The following is an 18,830-nucleotide window of genomic DNA, read 5'->3' on the forward strand; positions in this document are numbered from 1 at the left end:
CAAATTAAATACATGGGGTCAATTGCAAATGTTCACTTACAAAAAGTGTTATTTCTATTAAGTGAATGGATCAGACCCACCCTTTAGAGAAGTAATTAGTAAAGAAACATGCTCAATCTCATCTGAAGTCCATATGGAGACTACTTACTTGCAATCTGATAAATATCTGGTTCTTCCCTGGCCAGCTTTTCTCTGGCAACATCAGCTATTGGTCCAAAGATGGTTACAGGCCTCAGAAATCCAGCTGGGGAGATTCAAATGAAAAATAGCACAGTTTATACTTCTTCTTTCTTAGGCAAACTGACATTAAAAGGTATTAGGTTCATCTATAGAAAACAGACTACCTTCTCGAAGAACAACTCTCTCATATGCTGGGAACTTTGTCTGAACCGGCTGAGCTGACAAATCTTCTCTGCTCTTGCGCAGATTTCTCTTGGAGCTACGCAGACCTCGGAATCTCCAGAAGTCGGCACGGTCTCCTCCTGCCGTCTTTGGAAGTGTGTACTGTACACTGGCTAACTGCTCAGCTCTGGACAAGACAAAAATAAAAATAAGGGTATTTTAAAAACAAAATGGAGAAAGACTTATAGTGAAACAAAATGCCAAAATACTGGATAGAACTTCACATGCAGTTTAAATCTTAATGGTTAAACTAAAATAAAGGAGTTTATACAACTAAGTCAGTTTTAGATACGGTAAATACAGTGAAAACTAATTCTTTACGTTACCAAAATTTCCCAGTGGGACTGAAATCTTGTCATCAGTTCCTTAATCTGTTCTGTAAGAAGTATCCAAACATTCATACCTGTTCTTATTAGGGATGATGCCTCGTTCTACCTCCTTATGATTTTTGCCAATTCGAATAGCAAGCCAAGAGCCCAGTTTTCCATTGTACAAAGTATCCACAACACGGAACACCTCTCCTTTGTTAAAACTAAGTCCATAAGGAGATTCCTTTTCATATTCAAAATGGGTTCTAATATAGAAAGAATCTCCTACATCTGATTCTACGATGCGACGATAAACTAAAAAGAATCAAAACAAAAAATTATCAATAACTAGTGGGAAAATATATTAATCTGAAGAGAATACATTATGTGAAGATTCTATTGATAATATCAACAATAACAAAAACAACAGTATCCAACAAACGGCAGCTCCTTACTAAGTATTCTGTCTCATGGACATCATCATTATCTCACGAAATGGGAACTCTTAACACTTCCATTTCACAAATGAGGAAACTACTGCAGATACAGATCAAGCAACTTGTCCAAAGCCACACATGCTTTCTATTTAAATCATCTAACTTAATTTCACTGCAGCCCCTGCAAACCTCATCTATGTCCCACTTTCTAAATGAGTGGTTCTCAAATGAGGGCAATTCTGTTCCCCACAGGGAATAACTGGAGACATTAATAATATGGAGACATTTTTGATAGTTGCAACTGTGTGTTGAAAGGAGGGTGTGTGTGCTACGGACACTTAGTGAGCAGAGGGAAGGATGCTTTTAAACAGCCTAAAACACACGGGACAGCCTTTACAACAAAGAATTATTTGGTTCAAAACATCAACAGTGACAAGCTTGAGAAACCCTGTTCTAAATGAAAATGTATCTGCTTAATCACAGAGAAAATCAGGCATTCCCTTGCATTAATGCTAACAAACATCAGAGTATATTGCTTAGAAAACATCAATACAAAATTCAGAAGCTGCCCATATGCACTTTTGTGTGAAATACTACAGGATTTTTCCATGCAGATGGCACTCTACTTCAATAGAATGCCAGCAAGGTTGGCTGGTCCTATTACCGTGCTGTGCTAACGAGTACAGTGTAAGACTGTATGCCCCTAAATGACAAAATAAACAAAATCTGTGAGATTAACAAATTCATTTATCACTTAACTTTGATTTATTAAAAACATTAAAATTAAAATTCCTATTTAAGTCCTCAAACTTCTCCAGGTTTATTTTCTCAATATTCTGACAGTATCTCACCATCCTTCTTCTTCTGAGCCAATATGGTCACTTCTTCTCCTTTTGGGAGGTCAAGTAGAAAAAGGACAGCTTCTTCTCTTATGATATTTGTGAAGTCTACATTGTTTACCTGTTAAAATACATTTCACAAATTACTACTGGTCATATTTTAAGATTATAAAAACATTTATCCACGCAGGAAACAAACATATCCAGAGTTTATCTAATTTGAAAATATCACATCTTCAAAAGTGAAAATTTTCATTTTACTTTGGAGAAAAGAATATACCCTAATTTAAAACAAGCAGAAACCAAGTAAATAAAGTGAGTGAAGGTGTAAAGTCATTTAAAGAATAGTCACAATGCATCCCGACATTAGAGATCATGCAGTGCAAAATCCAACCAATTCAGACCAAAAAAGACAACTTCTAATTCCAACTGTTTATTATTATTGTAAAATCTCAGGATTTAAAATTTTAAATTATAAGTTCTATGAATGTATAATAGAGCCCTACTTTTTACTAGGCTCTGAAAAAGAAATCAAAAGGAAACAAGATTAAAAAGAAATAGTGCATGCATTGTGCCATCTCTGTAAGAGCATCTGGTATGATGTAAGCTCAGTGTCTGCCAAATCAATGTTTAATATTAGACGCTCCTAAGGACCAAAATGTAACTTATCAAAATGTCCCCAGTGACTATGTGCAGGAATACAGGTAGATTTTCTTCTACTCATCTTCTGGAAATTTTCCACATTAAAAAAAAATTGTTTTCTACATGTACTACCTTTATGATATGAAACAACAAAAAAACTGTTAAGAAATATTTTTTGAATGATGTATAATTACTTCAAACAGGATATGGGGTAGGTAAGAGAATAACAGGTCTGTTTAATTATCCATGTTGTATTTGAGAAAATGTAGACATCATCTGGAGGAATCACAACACAAAGTCAGGTGGAAACCAGTGAGTCAGGAGACAATGCCCTGACTTTCTGACGTGTAAGTCTGAAGGGGGAGGAGGAGGACGGGAGTGGCCATAGGCAGCCAGCACAGTCTGAGGGGGCTCGCAGAGTGCTCAGAGGGCAGCTTCTGACCGCAGGCTGCTGCCAAAAGCAACCAAACCCAAGACAGAGATACTAAAGCAAGATAGAAGCAGGGGGCTGCTGACACACCCCAAGTTTTAGGAAGAATGATTAAAGAAGGTAGAAAAAGAACTGAAATGATTAGAGGAGTACCAGAAAAGCAGGGTTATGGAATCCAAGGAAGAAAGCACTTCAAAAAGGACTTTTTAAGAAGGTCAAAACACTAGTAAGAAATACAGGAAAATGAGGGCTGAAGATGACATTAGGTCGGCAATGCCTCATGAAAATTCACATTCAGTCGTGGTTAAGGTGGAAGGCAGACTAAACAACTTTATAACACAAGGACTGAAAAGCAAGCAGGGAAGGGACTCAACCAAACCTTCAACAAGTTCAACAGCCCAAGGAGAAAAGACAGACAATGGAAGGCTGATGAAGAACCAGAGGATAGGGAAAGAGGACAACATGAACAAAGCAGCCATATTCTGGGGCAGGAGGAGAACGAATGCAGGACATGGGCAGGAGGTAGCCCGAACGCAGGAAGAGACCAGAACAGAGGTGGCAATGGCAATCTGAGGCAATCTCCTCTGGCGAGAGGAGTAGGGCAGATGTAGGAACCCCCACTTGAGAGATCTGAGCTTCCCATTAAAACAGCATACAGTGCGTCTGGCAGGAAGTTTGGATATTTTAAAAGGAGAAGAGAGAAATAAAGATGGTACTACATTACTAGGCGGCATTGCTTATGGAAAAGAAACAAAAACATACACCAAAAAAAAAAAAAAAAAAAAGAAAAAGACCTGATTGGTACCCTGCGTCTAAACTAGGCTTTCCTGGACTCTTCCCTCTTGTGGGGTATGAAGCTTCAGAGCCAGGGCAGCTTACACACGTGCCTGATGGAAACCCCATGTCTGCACACCTGAGCCATCACCTGTGGTGAAGAAGGTCCTACAGGGCTCTGTGGGCTGCTGCAAAGACTACTCCCACTGGACAGTAACACCTGACGCTGCCCTAGTGGCAAGTTGTGGCCCACAGCAGAGTCTAGCCAGCCTGAATGTTCAGTTGAACTTAAAATAACTGGTGGATATTATGGGGCTCTAAGACTTACTTTTTTTAGGTTCTATGAACATGAGTGATTAACACGAGACCAAAGCACCACACTGTGTAGTAACAACACAGCAGTGAATAAGAGCAAAGGCAGGAATGGGAAGACCTGATGGATTCTCAATCTGCATGCTAAACTGGTTCTAGACGCTACAACAGATTACAAGCTAACTGCGATAGTGAGTCTGCTGTGTCTGGTGCCTTTTTCTAAAGATCTAAGTACTTTGAAACCACATAAGTTGACCACTGACATACCCTGAGAATCTGATCACCCTCTTCCAAGCCTTCTTTGGCAGCAGGGCTATCTTCAAGAACGCCAGCTACAAATATTCCAACATCATTTCCACCAGCCAGCCGCAAACCCACACTATCTCCTTTCCTGAATTTTACTAATTTCATGCTGGGCCTGTTAAGACAAATATTTCATTTGAAACAGTTAAGAGAAGCTTGAAGAGTTATAGCAAACTACTACAATAAAAACCATATTTAAAATAAAACAAAGGACCATCATCTCTAAAATTTACCCTACACGTCTAATTTACTGAATAAAATTTATCATTAGAATACCAAACCAGATTTAATAGCACTTTCTTTTAATTTTTGATTAACAAAATAAGTTTTGAAATATCTAAATTCAATATGTAAGTACTGTTTTACATAATAATTATAAAATTACTTCAAAACAATGCTTTCCCAACTCTGAGTCTTGGATGTATGTGGTACATTAACAATGGCTAAAAAATCTTCCATTTCTCCCACCCCGATTCATACCATATCATCTCTACTGAATAACTAAGAAGCACTACTGTACAAAGGTAGAAACTGAGCATAAACTGACAGATTTCCCTAATGCCAGAGAGTCAAACTCAGGCTCTAAGCATTGTAATCTCTATACCCAACACACAGTGGTTTTGAAACTTTGCGGTTGGGGGACTCCTTCAGTAGTTCACACAGATCTTACTCTTCAGCCCCTTTGAATTTTAAACAAAAAGCTTATCATCATTCAGCCTTTTTGGATTAGCCCCATATTTAAGCTCTGCCCCCTTGCTAGAGAGAATGGAAAGGAATTAATGCAGGCACATTCCTCTACTATCAGTGTAGTGTCACAGCTCTGTGACACTCCTAAAACACCAAAGAATGTCTTAGAAGAATGGCTAGACAGAAACACATCATAACTAAGCATTACCCTTTTGGGTAATTAATTACAAATTACATACATAATTACAAATTTCCCTTCTAGGTTTCTATAACCATCCCACATTCCAAGCCAAGAAGACACACAATTCTTCTACCTATTCTGACACGAAGTGTGGGAAAAAGTCCTTTTCCTCTTAATTTACTAAGTAACAATGAGCAAATAATTAGAAACTAGTAGTAACGAAAAAACACAAATCAAAGGAATGAATGAGTTGAGGGAAGAGAGATGCCTCGTTCTTTAAAACCAACTAAAGACTAGCTTTCAGAACTTACAAGGTAGTCACATTTGACCTTGTTTCTTCATGTAGAACTAACATTAGCTAGATGGAAACCTGAGAGTCTGTAGGTCAGATGAGGTCACTTACTGCCAGGGTTGGTGGTACCCTCAGTGCCCCGAATCTATTTACTGGCTTTATCATGGAGGGTGTGAGTCCCTCGGCTGTGATGGATCCTACTTTTCCACCTGCATCAAAAGCCTTCTGACAGACTCCTCTCCCAAATCAACTGTACAGACAGCTCTTTTAAACACTTCCTTAAAGTCCTTAAGGCCCCAGGTCCCTCAAGTCCTCTCCTAACACTGACGCATCTAGTGCACCTCAAAAAGTAAAACAGCTGATTGTAGTCTGCATCCTTTAGTAAAACCTAGCTTTTTATTGATAAAACCACTGTTCAAGGACAGCTCTAGGCCCCATCTTAAGGTCATATGCCCTACATGCCTAATAATTTATACTCTGCCCTGTGTTATGTCAACCACATGCAATAGCAAAAATCCTTCTGCCTCAAATCCAGTCACTGAATCTGAATGAATAACTAAACCTTTCCTGGCTAAGCTACAAATCCTGCCCACATTCTCAGTTCTCTTTGGTATCTGTCCTTCAGTGCTCCCTCAGGGAAATAGGTCTCTAGAATCTACTTATTAAAGTTTTCGTAAAACTTACAGAGTTAGGAAAGCTCTCAGGCCATTCTTTTTTTTTTTTTTTTTTTTGGCTGCATTTGGTCTATGCTACTGCCCACGGGCTTTTCTCTAGTTGTGGTGGGCAGGCCTCTCATTGCGGTGGCTTCTCTTGTTGCAGAGCATGGGCTCTAGGCACGCGGGCTCAATAGTTGTGGCGCACGGGCTTAGTTCCTCCACGGCATGTGGGATCTTCCCGGACCAGGGCTCAAACCCGTGTCCCTTGCATTGGCAGGTGGATTCTTAACCACTGCTCCACCAGGGAAGTCCCCAAAATGTATAATTTTAAACTTGTGATACTTTCATCTATTTCAGGAGCCATTTCTCTCTACCAAGCTAGGTCTTATGGTAATAACCCAATTTTCTTTAGCAGAGAAAACAGATGAGAGCAGAGGTCTACATCTAATCTACTTTAGGAAATTTGGTAATTTTCCATTATTCATGTCATGTCTCTTTTACTAGAGAGGCAACAAAAACTAATCTGATGATCATGGTAAGTTTGAAATCTGGATATAAAATCTACATCTCAATCTCAATGTATAAAATATAAAGTAATAAAAGTTGTGAATATCAAAAACTTACTTTTGAGTTGCTAACTAATCTAGAACAGGTTTCTCAACCAGAGATGATTTTGCCTTGCAGGGAACATTTGTCAGCGCCTAGAGATATTTTTAGTTGTCACAACTGGGATGTGTATGTGTGTGCTACTAGCAGCCAGTGGCCAGAGATGCTACTAAGCATCCACAATGTGAAGGACAGTCCACCACAATAAACAATTATCTGGCCCCGAATGTCAATAGCGCTGATGGAAGAACACTGATTTTTTTTTTAAATGCTAGGGATTTAGAATGCCTGTGAAAATTCTGATGTTTAAATAGAAAACACTTTTCTAGTTTTGTAATTCCTAATCTAAAAACTAGGTAGAAAACAGTGGTGAGAAAGAAGTAAACATCTTAAATGTTTCTTTGTTGTTCTCTAATCTCTAACTGATTCTATCATATAAATAATTAAAAAAACCAAAACAAACACTAACCATAGCATTTAGTAGTATACACTGTCTTTAAAAGCATATGTAATATGGTTCACAACTGAATTCTCAATTTAAATAATCCTTAGTAACGGGCAGAGAAGACAACACAAGTTTAAAACCACATTACCGAAGAATCCCATCTTCATGAGTTGCATTAGGCAGGATGCCATCAGATGGACTGACAGGTAAATCCACGTCTGGCTGTCCAACCTGAGCATATACAGGCTTTGGTTCTAAAAGAAAAGAAAATTTAAATTATGCAGGAATCACTTTACAAAATGGAATAACAAAGCAAGCAACCACTGGAATAACCAAACAATAAAAAGTCTGCAAAATACAGCAAAAATGTAAGTTCAGAGAACCTGATCAGGAACATATATACTACATATGCATATATTAGGGTACATTTTACAGTTATAAATTCTGGGATCTTTATAGCATGTATGCATGTTACATGGTCCTATGCTTTCTATAGCTCCAGCTGTTACAGTCTGAAAAATATACTTTTTAGGGAAGAATAACAGAGGAAGAAGAATGTAAGAAGAGAGAATCCCTACATTTCTCTGTTAAGACTGTCAAAGTAGCCTTCTTTCTTCACTGTGATACAATTTATTTTTAAATTTCCACATTCCTGCCACTAAATAATCAGAACAGAAACAGGTTTTGAGAGAAGGACCTGAGAGACAGTAGAACCAGGATCTCCAAGGCCTTTCAAGCAACTGGATCTCAGAACCTTGCAGATTCTTATGTGTGGTCTTGTATACAGGTCAGCAAGGTATACTTCATAAAGTGTTTCTGAAAACACTTTCAACAGACAAGAGAACTTTAAACAGTGTCTAAAACCAATCTAATGTTTCCCTTAATGAGCAGTACTGGAAAACAACCTCACTCACTGTGAACAGCTGTGAACCACAAATAACTACTATCTGGAAAATTTAAAAACCATTCACAAACGCTTACTGATATATGGCAACCTCCCACTCACAAAGAAAATGCTGGAAGTACAGAAAAATTCACACATGGGTAGTAGGTAGCAGCAATAGTAGTAATAATAATAGTTGCATCTTTATATTTTCTGTAAATATAATTCTGTAAATTGTGAAACAATTTAGCCTGAATGCAAATGTTTCCTGCACTCTAGGCTAGGCTTACCTGGAAGACTGGGTGTTTGTTTCTCATTTCTTTCAACTGTAACTTCTTCCACTGTTTTAGGTGTGTGCTCATCTGCATGCTTTACAGGAGTTGAGACAGCCCCGGGTTTAGAAATTCTCTCTTCCTCTCTGCTCCGGAGACTATACATTAGTAAAATAAAAACTTATGAGCATATTGTGAAAACAATTTGTAAAGAGTACAAGAACAGCCAAGACAATGTCAAAAAAGGATGACAAGGGACTTGCTCTAAAAGATAACAAAATATTATAAAAACTTAGTAATAAAACTAAAGTGCTACTGCCACAGAAACAGATAAATAGATCCATGTAACAAAACAGAAAATGGAGAAATATATCCACAGTACCAAAGTTTATTACGGAAGCAGCAGCCCAAAACTGTTGGAAGAGAACACACTGTTTAATAAACAGTGTTTAGAACAACTGTCCACAAATTTAGAAAAATTAGATCTCTATGCATATCAATGACGTAAGTATAAATCAATTTCAGATAAAGTCCTAAACATAAAATATATTAAAAAAACTTATCAAAAATAGAGGACTCGGGCCTCCCTGGTGGCGCAAGTGGTTGAGAGTCCGCCTGCCGATGCAGGGGATACGGGTTCGTGCCCCGGTCTGGGAGGATCCCATATGCCGCGGAGCGGCTGGGCCCGTGAGCCATGGCCGCTGAGCCTGCGCGTCCGGAGCCTGCGCGTCCGGAGCCTGTGCTCCGCAGCGGGGGAGGCCACAGCAGTGAGAGGCCCGCATACCGCAAAAAAAAAAAAAAAAAAAAAAAAAAAAATAGAGGACTCAAAGTAAGATTCAATGCAGAAAATGAAGTGAATACATTAAAAGTTTTAAAAGGTGTGAAAATAATTTGAAAAAATATGTCTTAGGTTGAACCAAATGAATATTTTTAAGTTCAAACAACTGAATATTAGCAATTTGACAAAACAAATGTAACAGGAGTTCAATTTTAAGACTATATATTGATCTAACAATACATATAATAAGAATTTGATATTTAGAACATATGCAAACACACTTTTAAATTATTTTAGAAATAAAAAGAGCCAGTATGTGAACTCATGGACAAAAATGAAAAAGACCTTGGGCTTCCCTGGTGGCGCAGTGGTTGAGAATCTGCCTGCTAATGCAGGGGGCGTGGGTTCGAGCCCTGGTCTGGGAGGATCCCACATGCCACGGAACAACTAGGCCCGTGAGCCACAACTACTGAGCCTGCGCGTCTGGAGCCTGTGCTCCGCAACAGGAGAGGCCGCGATGGCGAGAGGCCCGCGCACTGTGATGAAGAGTGGCCCCTGCTTGCCACAACTAGAGAAAGCCCTTGCACAGAAACGAAGACCCAACACAGCAAAAATAAATAAATTAATTAATAAACTCCTACCCCCAACATCTAAAAAAGAAGAAAATGAAAAAGACCTAGAAACAGACTTTCCATAATATGGAAAATTTCTCATCAAAAGAATAAGCTGGAAGGACGCTCACCTGTGTTAAGTGAAATAAACTACTATCTGGGGAATATGTGCAGAGCCTGATCTTTTCAGATTATTTTTAAAACACACAGAAACTCTATTATGCTAAAATGTTTGCATGAGTACGGAGGAAAGCTTAATTCAAGAAGTTGATCTGGGATGAGGTGGAGTTGGCAGATTTGGCCTATTTCACCTGTTCTAACGAGCATACAATGCTTTCATAATTGAAGATTAAAAATTAAAATATTAAAGTTACAATGAAATAGAGTTATGAGAAGACATGGAGACATGAAAATAGCCCCAAAATAAAATGTGAGGAACAAACTACAGAATATAAGTGGTGTGACATCACTGAGGTATTAAAGAAAACTCTCCACAGCTACACAAACATATGTCGACGCCACATGCAGAAAGACCCAGATGGACAGAGGCGACAGAGGTTCTCGGAGCGGGGAGCAGACAAAACAGCAGCCCAGGGAAATCTGAGATTTATCTCCACTATTTCAGTTTTCTCAAGAAAATATTTACATAGTACTTATGAAGTAAAGACTGAAATGTTTTTAAATATTTTAAAATAATGTTCATTATTTAAAAATGGAATTAAGTCTAATTTTAAACAAAGAATTTGATTCTATTAATGCATATTATTAGCAGTCTCTTATCAGGAAAAAATTTCTTCCCGTTATCCTCCTGAAAAAAGAAAACATAAGCACTTTTCCGAGTTTCTATTTTCATGTTCATTTAACTACACTGTGGGGGTGTATTCCAGTTTTAAATTATATGTATTAAATGAGCTGCATGTAAGTAAAACAGTCTTTCAGTAAATAAAGCCAAGATATCTCCTAGCTCAAACCAGAATGAACTTTCTAAATCATAAAAGGTTAAAATTTTTAGCCACTGCTTACGTAATAAAATCTTACATACTATTAGTCTAAGTATAAATAAATACAGTTAAACTCTATCCCCAAACTGCTCTAGGCACCTCAGGATATAAAGGGAAATACAAAATAATAAGTTCTCCTTGCATTCTTTGCACTGAAAAATGCAAATGATATAAGTATAAACATTTTGAAGAGAATGAGATTAAAGAACTACATAATTTTAGTAGTTCTACAGATTTTCTTGCTCTGCAACAGACTTTAAAGACTATTTGCTTCAGAAAGATCAAAAAACAAACGTTTCCAATTGAGTTTCTTGTAACTTAAAAATTCTAAACTTAGAATGTGACCAAGTGACATTAATGATAGGTAAGAATCAATGATAATATTTTAATCTGAACGTCCTCCCCAGTGATAACCAAGACTGTCATGCAATAGGGCTCTTGCTCTGTACATCACACGGAACTCCTGCTAGTAGAGTTGGCTAATTTTCATACTCTACTGACTATCACCTTTCTTTTTTTTTTTTTTTTTTTTTTTTTCTTTTTGCGGTATGCGGGCCTCTCACTGTTGTGGCCTCTCCCGTTGCGGAGCACAGGCTCCGGATGCGCAGGCCCAGCGGCCATGGCTCACGGGCCCAGCCGCTCCGCGGCATATGGGATCCTCCCAGACCGGGGCACGAACCCGTATCCCCTGCATCGGCAGGCGGACTCTCAACCACTGCGCCACCAGGGAGGCCCTATCACCTTTCTTTAATATAATTATTATGACGTAACATTGCAGATGGGTGGAATGCACATCATTCTATTAAATTTTTCATACGATTAATATTTGGAAAAATCATTGTTCATTTTTAGTGTATTTCTATTATCTACCAAAAGATGGAAGCATTATTCAATACATGTAGATTTGGAGCCATGCTGTTAATGGAATTGTGAAGCAAGTCATTTATGTAATTAAAAATTTTCTAGAATCCATATTAAATAAATGAGGTGAAATCAATTAATAATTTTATTTAACTCAGTATACCCACAGTATTATTTAAGTAATCAATATAAATGATTAATGAGGCATTTTACACATTCTTTTTTGGGTACTCAGTCATCAAACTCCAGTGTGTAGTTCACACTTACGTCTCTATTTAAACTGGCCACATTTCAAAGGCTCCACAGCCACATGTAGCTAGTGGCAATGGTGTTGGGCAATGAAGATCCAGAGTAACAGTACAGAACAAAATAATCAACTTTTCCAAACATTTAAAATGTTCTACTATGAGCATGTATGACCATTAAGTCTATTATAAGACAAAGAATAGAATTTAGACACACAGAATCAGCCTACAATCAGTGGCAGTTATTGAAAGTGAAGCCATGAAAAAGGAAAATACATTTTCCCCAAACCTTCCTGACACAGTTCTACCCTAATGGCTCCCATGTAATATTTAAGCTTTAGTAAAAAACAACTTTTGCTATTATGAGTCAAGCCAACTTTATACAAAAACCATCTTTGTCCTGAGTTGGACTCATGTTTATCTACCACACTCTGGCTCCTAGTAGCCTAGAAAGAAACTCCAGGCATTCTAGGGGACCCTGAGACCCTCTGAACGGTGTTTTTGTTTTTCCCCTTGTACATATTAATCTAACGGTAATGATCCATTAATCTAGAGACTTTGGGCTGGTTAAAAGCTCTGCAGAACAGTTGTTAAGACAAAGTCTCTGAAAGAGAGTTTTTACAGTCACATAAATGGGCTCATTGTAAACAGAGCCTTAAGTCGTATCCAGTCAACTCTGTAAGTACAGTAGCAGATCAACACACATTCAACCAGATCAGCGAAGAGTAACAGATTAAGTGCAAAACTTCAGGTGTAAAGTCACAGCTGTTTGGGACCATTTAGTGCAGGCAGAGGGCAGGCAGCGAGGTCAGAAGACCTGGAGAGACACTGCAGGAGGAAGGGGCTCTCTCCTCTGTCCCCTTGGCAGCCCCTGCAGGACACAGGGGTCAGAAGCACTCACAGTGGCCAGCAGCTTTCCCCAGACACTTCCTAGGTTGGTTTTACAGTGTGCGGTCTCTGACAAGACACCTCCTCAAGATTGGCTTTCCCAAGCCCCTTGGAGGGCAGATTTCCTGCAAGTTCATCCATTGACACCACAGTGAATTCTCTGCCATGCAGTGAGCCTCAGGTGTGTGAGGACAGGTGGGGAAGCTTCTTCCTTTGGCAACTCCAGCTCAGCACCAGGGGAAGGGCCTGCTCCTTACATCTGATTCTTATATTTTTCAGAGTTCTCTTTATTTATTACTGGCTAATCCCTTGTCACTCCAATCTCATTATATTTAATCTCTTTATATTAAATTTGCTCTGTTCACAAGAAACTGTGCTTTCTGTCTTTTGGACCCTGATGAAATATGCCAGACTGCCAATTCTTCAAGGAGTTTTATTTCTGATTTCTAGCTCTCAAACACCTCCCCAACTGACCGGTTACATCTTATTTAAAAATAATCTTAATACAGGAAATAAACTGAGGCTGAATGTTCACTGTAATAAAACATCCTTTTATAAAGCTAATTTCCTCTTACATAATAAATGACTCATCCTACATAAGCCAACTTATAATTTCTTTTCAGAAACTCATTTATTGCATAAAGGTAGGCAAGATCTACACAGCTTAGGATGAACGCAGAAACTAGGTACCCTTTAAAGGCCACTGGACTATCTCAGCCCCAATTATCAATAAAGATAGCAACTTAGAAAGTAACTTAACCAGACTCCAAAGTTCTTCTCCACTGGCAAGGACAGTTCGGCATGGAGGGCTCCTAATACATATGAGAAAGAAAAACTAGGCACACTCAAGTCTGACTTCTCAGAATATTGCAGCCATTGCTAATCTTCTAAATTTCATATGGAAACAGATATTTACATACTGCAGTTCCTCCTCGACAGCAATTCAAAAATTACAGCATGGCACACAGACGATTATAGAGGTGAAAAAGGCAGAGAGATGTGGAGATTCTGGGCTGGTACTTGGGCAGAGAAGTGAAGAGCTGCCCAGGGAGTATGCTGAGAAAGCAGGGGGAATAATTACCTTATATCTACTTGGCTATATTTGCAAGCGAAGTTCTCACAATTTAAATTTGTTCTTTATACATTGTAATCTATTTTCAGAAATATATATATGTGTGGTGTACGCTTTTGAAAAAATATGAGTGTCTGTATTGCTCACTTTGACAAATGGCTTTCTGGCAATAACCTAGCTACATATTTACATGAAGCCTATCAGCTTGTACAGAGATTCTCATCTTGCATGTTCGTTTATGACGATAATGACGACTAACCTAGTCCATCTGAATTAGAAAACAGATCTGTTGTTCAACAAGTATAATTGAAAAAATGAACAACTTTTAGTTAGGAACAACTGGGGAAAGACTAAGAAGGACCCTTCTTTCACTTAAGGGACAACAGCATCATCAGGGCTTCACTGGTGGTATGATTATTACATACTTAGATTCATATTTAGAGTAAAACAACCCTTGACTGTGCAGCATGTTTGGCTGATTTTATAACAAGAGACCAGTGTTACCATACTCTTCATTTTTTATTAACATTCTCTCAAAGGCAATAGAGAATTGTCCTACATTATTTAAACTAGAAATAAGATTTTTCATATACTTACTACTTTTACACGTGAGTGGAAGTCTGTTGTTATAATATTTTATGTTTTATACTGTACTTGTACAGGAAACTAGTTCTCAGCTGGAGTAAATAAAATGTACACTTTTACTTTAAAAATAGTGACTATAAAGTATAATATTTAAGCTTGCCTTGCTGTCATTAGGTCCATGAACTCCTCTTAGGGGTTAAAATCCATCACCAATCACTGAGCACAACACAACTATACCTTGGTCTCTATTAACTAGAGAAATGTATCAGCCATGGTCCTCCCTCAGCCCGTCCCCTTACAAAGCATATGAAAACAAAACCTCAGTTTGGAGTTTTAATCTCGTAACCGAAAATTCCCAAGGATTGAAAATAACAGTTGGCTCTTATCTGAATAACAGAAGTTCAGGATGGGTCTTTAATATTCCACTCACTTTCAAAGGTTAGACAAAGAATCTTATTTTAAAGAGATTTAGTAACAATTCAAGTGATAAACAATTTTTTGAAGTTTCACATTCTCCCTAATAGATTTTCCAAAACAGGAAAAAAAAAAAAAAACTTTTTAGAACTCCAAATCCCTGGCTATGCTGCCCTTGTGGTCGAGCCACACCGGTCACCTTGCTGTCTTCCAACAAGCTGAATGTATCTCCATCTCTGTCTTATTCTGGAATGATCTTCCTCTGGCTGGCTCCTTCTCACTCACTCATCTCAAGATAAGCTGACCATAGAGAAGCCTTCCTTCTGCCCAAGCATGTCTCTAACACTGCCCCCTCTTCCTGCACCGTCACATCACCCTGATTTTCTTTACCACTGATGGAAATTACTGTTTCATATTTCAAACGTATTTATCTGTTTTATTCACTTGGATATAAGCTCTATGGTATCAGGGATCTTGCCTAGATTGTTGAGGGCATAATTTATATTTATAATCATACAGTGACAACATGTGCATTATCAAAAAATACTTCATAGGGGCTTCCCTGGTGGCGCAGTGGTTGAGAGTCCGCCTGCCGATGCAGGGGACGTGGGTTCGTGCCCCGGTCCGGGAAGATCCCACATGCCGCGGAGCAGCTGGGCCCATGAGCCATGGCCGCTGAGCCTGCACGTCCGGAGCCTGTGCTCCGCAAACGGGAGAGGCCACAACAGTGAGAGGTCCACGTACCGCAAAAAAAAAAAAAAAAAAAAAACTTCATAAAGGAAAAACGAGCAGGGTAATGTCAAAATTACTGGTGAAGAAAAAATCTTTCAACCTTCACTGAAGAACACTCACTGTGCTGACTGCTGATCACTCACCATCAACTGCGCACGGCACAGGAGACATAGGAAAGAAGGCATCAATTGTTGATTAAATTCACTGAGATTTAATAAACTGAATCTCTCTACCTGACTATCTTTCAGAGGTGAAAGGGGAGGAAAAAGGATGAAGGACTCCACAGCATGTCTGAAAAAGAAAATGTAATAGTACCTGCACCAAATTAATTACCAACAATATCACATATAAATCTTGTTTTGAATCAAGCATCTTTCAAATTGGAGGTAATGAAATCTTTTTTACCTAAGACAAAGGACTAAAACCAAGGATCAGGAAAAAAAACTCTGAAATTCACCAGTCAGAAGAAGGTTACTTCTCTACATTTTGAAACAGTAAAAAGAAGTGTTCAGCTTATGTATATGGATGTCTCCACAATAATTTTTAGCCTATTGGCAAAGTTCTATGTATGTTCCAGACAGAACACAATATCTAACAGAAACGATATATACTAGGGCAAAAGAATATTTACAGCTCCCTAAACTCAAAGAAAACAACTATGGAAGGTGACATATAAGGTGTGTAAATAAAAAAACTAGATCTTTAATTTAAAAGCCAAGGCTTCTCTAAGGTATTTAAGCAGAAACACCATATGCCCTACATGCATGTGTATGAGGACTCACCTGGCACTCTGAGAGAACAAAGGCATGAACCTGCATTCAACCCTGATGATATAGGTGGACTGTATAGTTAAAGGATTTTTTATCCCATTATTTAACTTGATTACTTAACTTGGCTCAATGCTCAGATTTAGGCTAGAAATTCTCATTCATAAGAACCAATTTAATAATCATGTATTTGTTACACCATAAGCAGAATCAATACTGACACCACTAACTTCAGAATTCAGTGGAGACATTTCTCTCAAGAGAAACAAACAATGAAACAAGTATTTTAAATTTCTACAGTTTTAATCTCTTCTAAACACTGCTATCAAGTACTTCAGAAGCAATCGTTTTTATGAAATAGATATGCTAAATATAAATCAGACTTTTTCCTGTTTGTTAAAATATACAATTCCCTAAAAACCTTAGACAACAGCTTAGTCTCAGATGCACCTTGTCAGTTTATGGAATGAATGAGTATAAGAAATACAAAATACAAACCTTTACAATGCAAATTTTCTACAGTTGAACCTTATCCTAACTAGTCTGAGCTTTTACTGTAATAGAATTTTTTCAACAATGCGACTACTTATGATTAATCAGTAACATGAGAGTCACTTTTATTAAAATAGTTTATAGAACAGAACCAAAAATGTAAACATATGTTGTTCCTCTAGGGAGAAAATGCATAAAATGGATCTGTTAAATTAACTGTAAATACTAGGGAGAATACAATATAACCAAGCAGAGGCTTAGAACACACTCTGCAAATCCAATACTCTCTAGTCGTGCAGGGGCTGCAGTGAAATCAGTGAGTCTTCTCATTGACAGCCCCTGACAATCGCCACGAGGCAGTGCCACCAGCCAAAGACTCTCAGTATGCCCAGCTCCCTCCTAGAGGGGGAGTCTCGGCCAAGAGTGGGCAGTGAAAAAACACCGAATAAAATATACAAAACAAACTTAGCAACAGCATCAAGCTATAACAAAATCACTGTAATAATTCTCTATACATATATTATTTTTTAATTTGAAAACAAAACTATTTTAACATCCTAGACCAGGAAAGGACTGGCAGACTTTTTCTGTAAATGGCTCTGTGGGCCATGCAGTCTCTGCCACAACTTCTTAATTATGACATTGCAGGATGGGTTCCAGTAAAACTTTATTTGCAAAACCAGGCAGCAGTCTGGATTTGTCCACAGGCTGTAGTTTGCCAGCCCCCGTTCAAGACAACAGTAAGGGTACACTGCTTATCTAATTATAATGAAGAAACACGCTCATGTGTTTTTCTCAGAACTCAGACCATGTAACAGTTGTTCTCCAAGAAAAGAACATCACACAGAGGAACATAAGTAGGTCATGACAACAATGGAATACAATGGAATGCTTTATAGATTTCTGCTCCCTTAAGTAACCTTCCACTTTTTTCTTTCTCTACACCCATAAGGTCAAACACTTAAGTCAGGGCCTCCCTGGTGGCGCAAGTGGTTGAGAGTCCGCCTGCCGGTGCAGGGGATACGGGTTCGTGCCCCGGTCTGGGAGGATCCCATATGCCGCGGGGCGGCTGGGCCCGTGAGCCATGGCCGCTGAGCCTGCGCGTCCGGAGCCTGCGCGTCCGGAGCCTGTGCTCCGCAACGGGGGAGGCCACAACAGTGAGAGGCCCGCATACCGCAAAAAAAAAAAAAAAAAACTTAAGTCAAAAGGCCAAGAGCTTTAATCCTGGCTCTAATCTCTTGTCAACTACATAACCCTGGACTTTATCACAAACACTCAGCTTAAACTGACTTGCCTACAGAACGAGCAAATCTTCTTAAAAATGGTTTAATATGAGCAGATGTGAAAGCACATTTGGAAACTTTAACTGATGGTATTATTACTACTACTACTAATCACCACACTAATGAGAGCAGCTAATATTTGCGCCAGGTGTTCTAATAACTAATTTAACTTTAACAACTTTGTAATGTATGATGTCTTTTTTTACAGCAAATGAGAAAACTAAAGTGCAGAGAGGTTTCAAGGTTGTGCAAGTAACCAATGGCAGGCTGGGACTCAAACCCAGGAAAACTTGCTTCAAAGCCCAAAGAAATCACTATATTCTATTGCCTCTGACAAAATGAAAGTTACTATTCTCAGCAGATAACTGCAATCTTACAAACATACGAAAATACTCAGAAATCTAGGAAGAGAAAAAGGTGGGGCTAGTGTTTTACACACCAAACTGAAACTTTTCTCACGAGTCTTTTTTGTTTCACTTTTTAAATAAGAGCATTTAAAGAACATTTGTAAAACAAAGACATCTGTACAAAATTAAATAACAAAAAAAATATCCCATGCGTTTTTTAATACTAGGATTTTACTCTTTTACTATATCTAAATTGTTTCTCAAAATGCAAGGCACCCTCTATAT

General features: G+C 38.4%; 1 protein-coding gene across 10 annotated transcripts in view; it reads right to left on the reverse strand.

Annotated features, from left to right (window-relative positions):
* TJP1 (tight junction protein 1) overlaps positions 1–18,830 on the reverse strand; it is a 119,934-nt gene that overhangs the window by 29,027 nt on the left and 72,077 nt on the right. For all 10 annotated transcript variants that reach the window (XR_009531814.1, XM_060097519.1, XM_060097517.1 and 7 more), the window contains 7 exons: positions 8,488–8,627; positions 7,463–7,568; positions 4,412–4,562; positions 1,999–2,107; positions 806–1,025; positions 345–529; positions 149–244 (listed from right to left, as the gene is read on the reverse strand). Coding sequence is in view for 9 of the 10 variants with exons in the window: in XM_060097519.1 (XP_059953502.1) it covers positions 149–244; positions 345–529; positions 806–1,025; positions 1,999–2,107; positions 4,412–4,562; positions 7,463–7,568; positions 8,488–8,627 (1,007 nt within the window). In the remaining variant the exon portion in view is untranslated. The remainder of the gene's footprint in view (positions 1–148; positions 245–344; positions 530–805; positions 1,026–1,998; positions 2,108–4,411; positions 4,563–7,462; positions 7,569–8,487; positions 8,628–18,830) is intronic.

Source organism: Mesoplodon densirostris, chromosome 4 (assembly GCF_025265405.1).
Source record: "Mesoplodon densirostris isolate mMesDen1 chromosome 4, mMesDen1 primary haplotype, whole genome shotgun sequence".
Taxonomy (NCBI): Eukaryota; Metazoa; Chordata; class Mammalia; order Artiodactyla; family Ziphiidae; genus Mesoplodon; species Mesoplodon densirostris.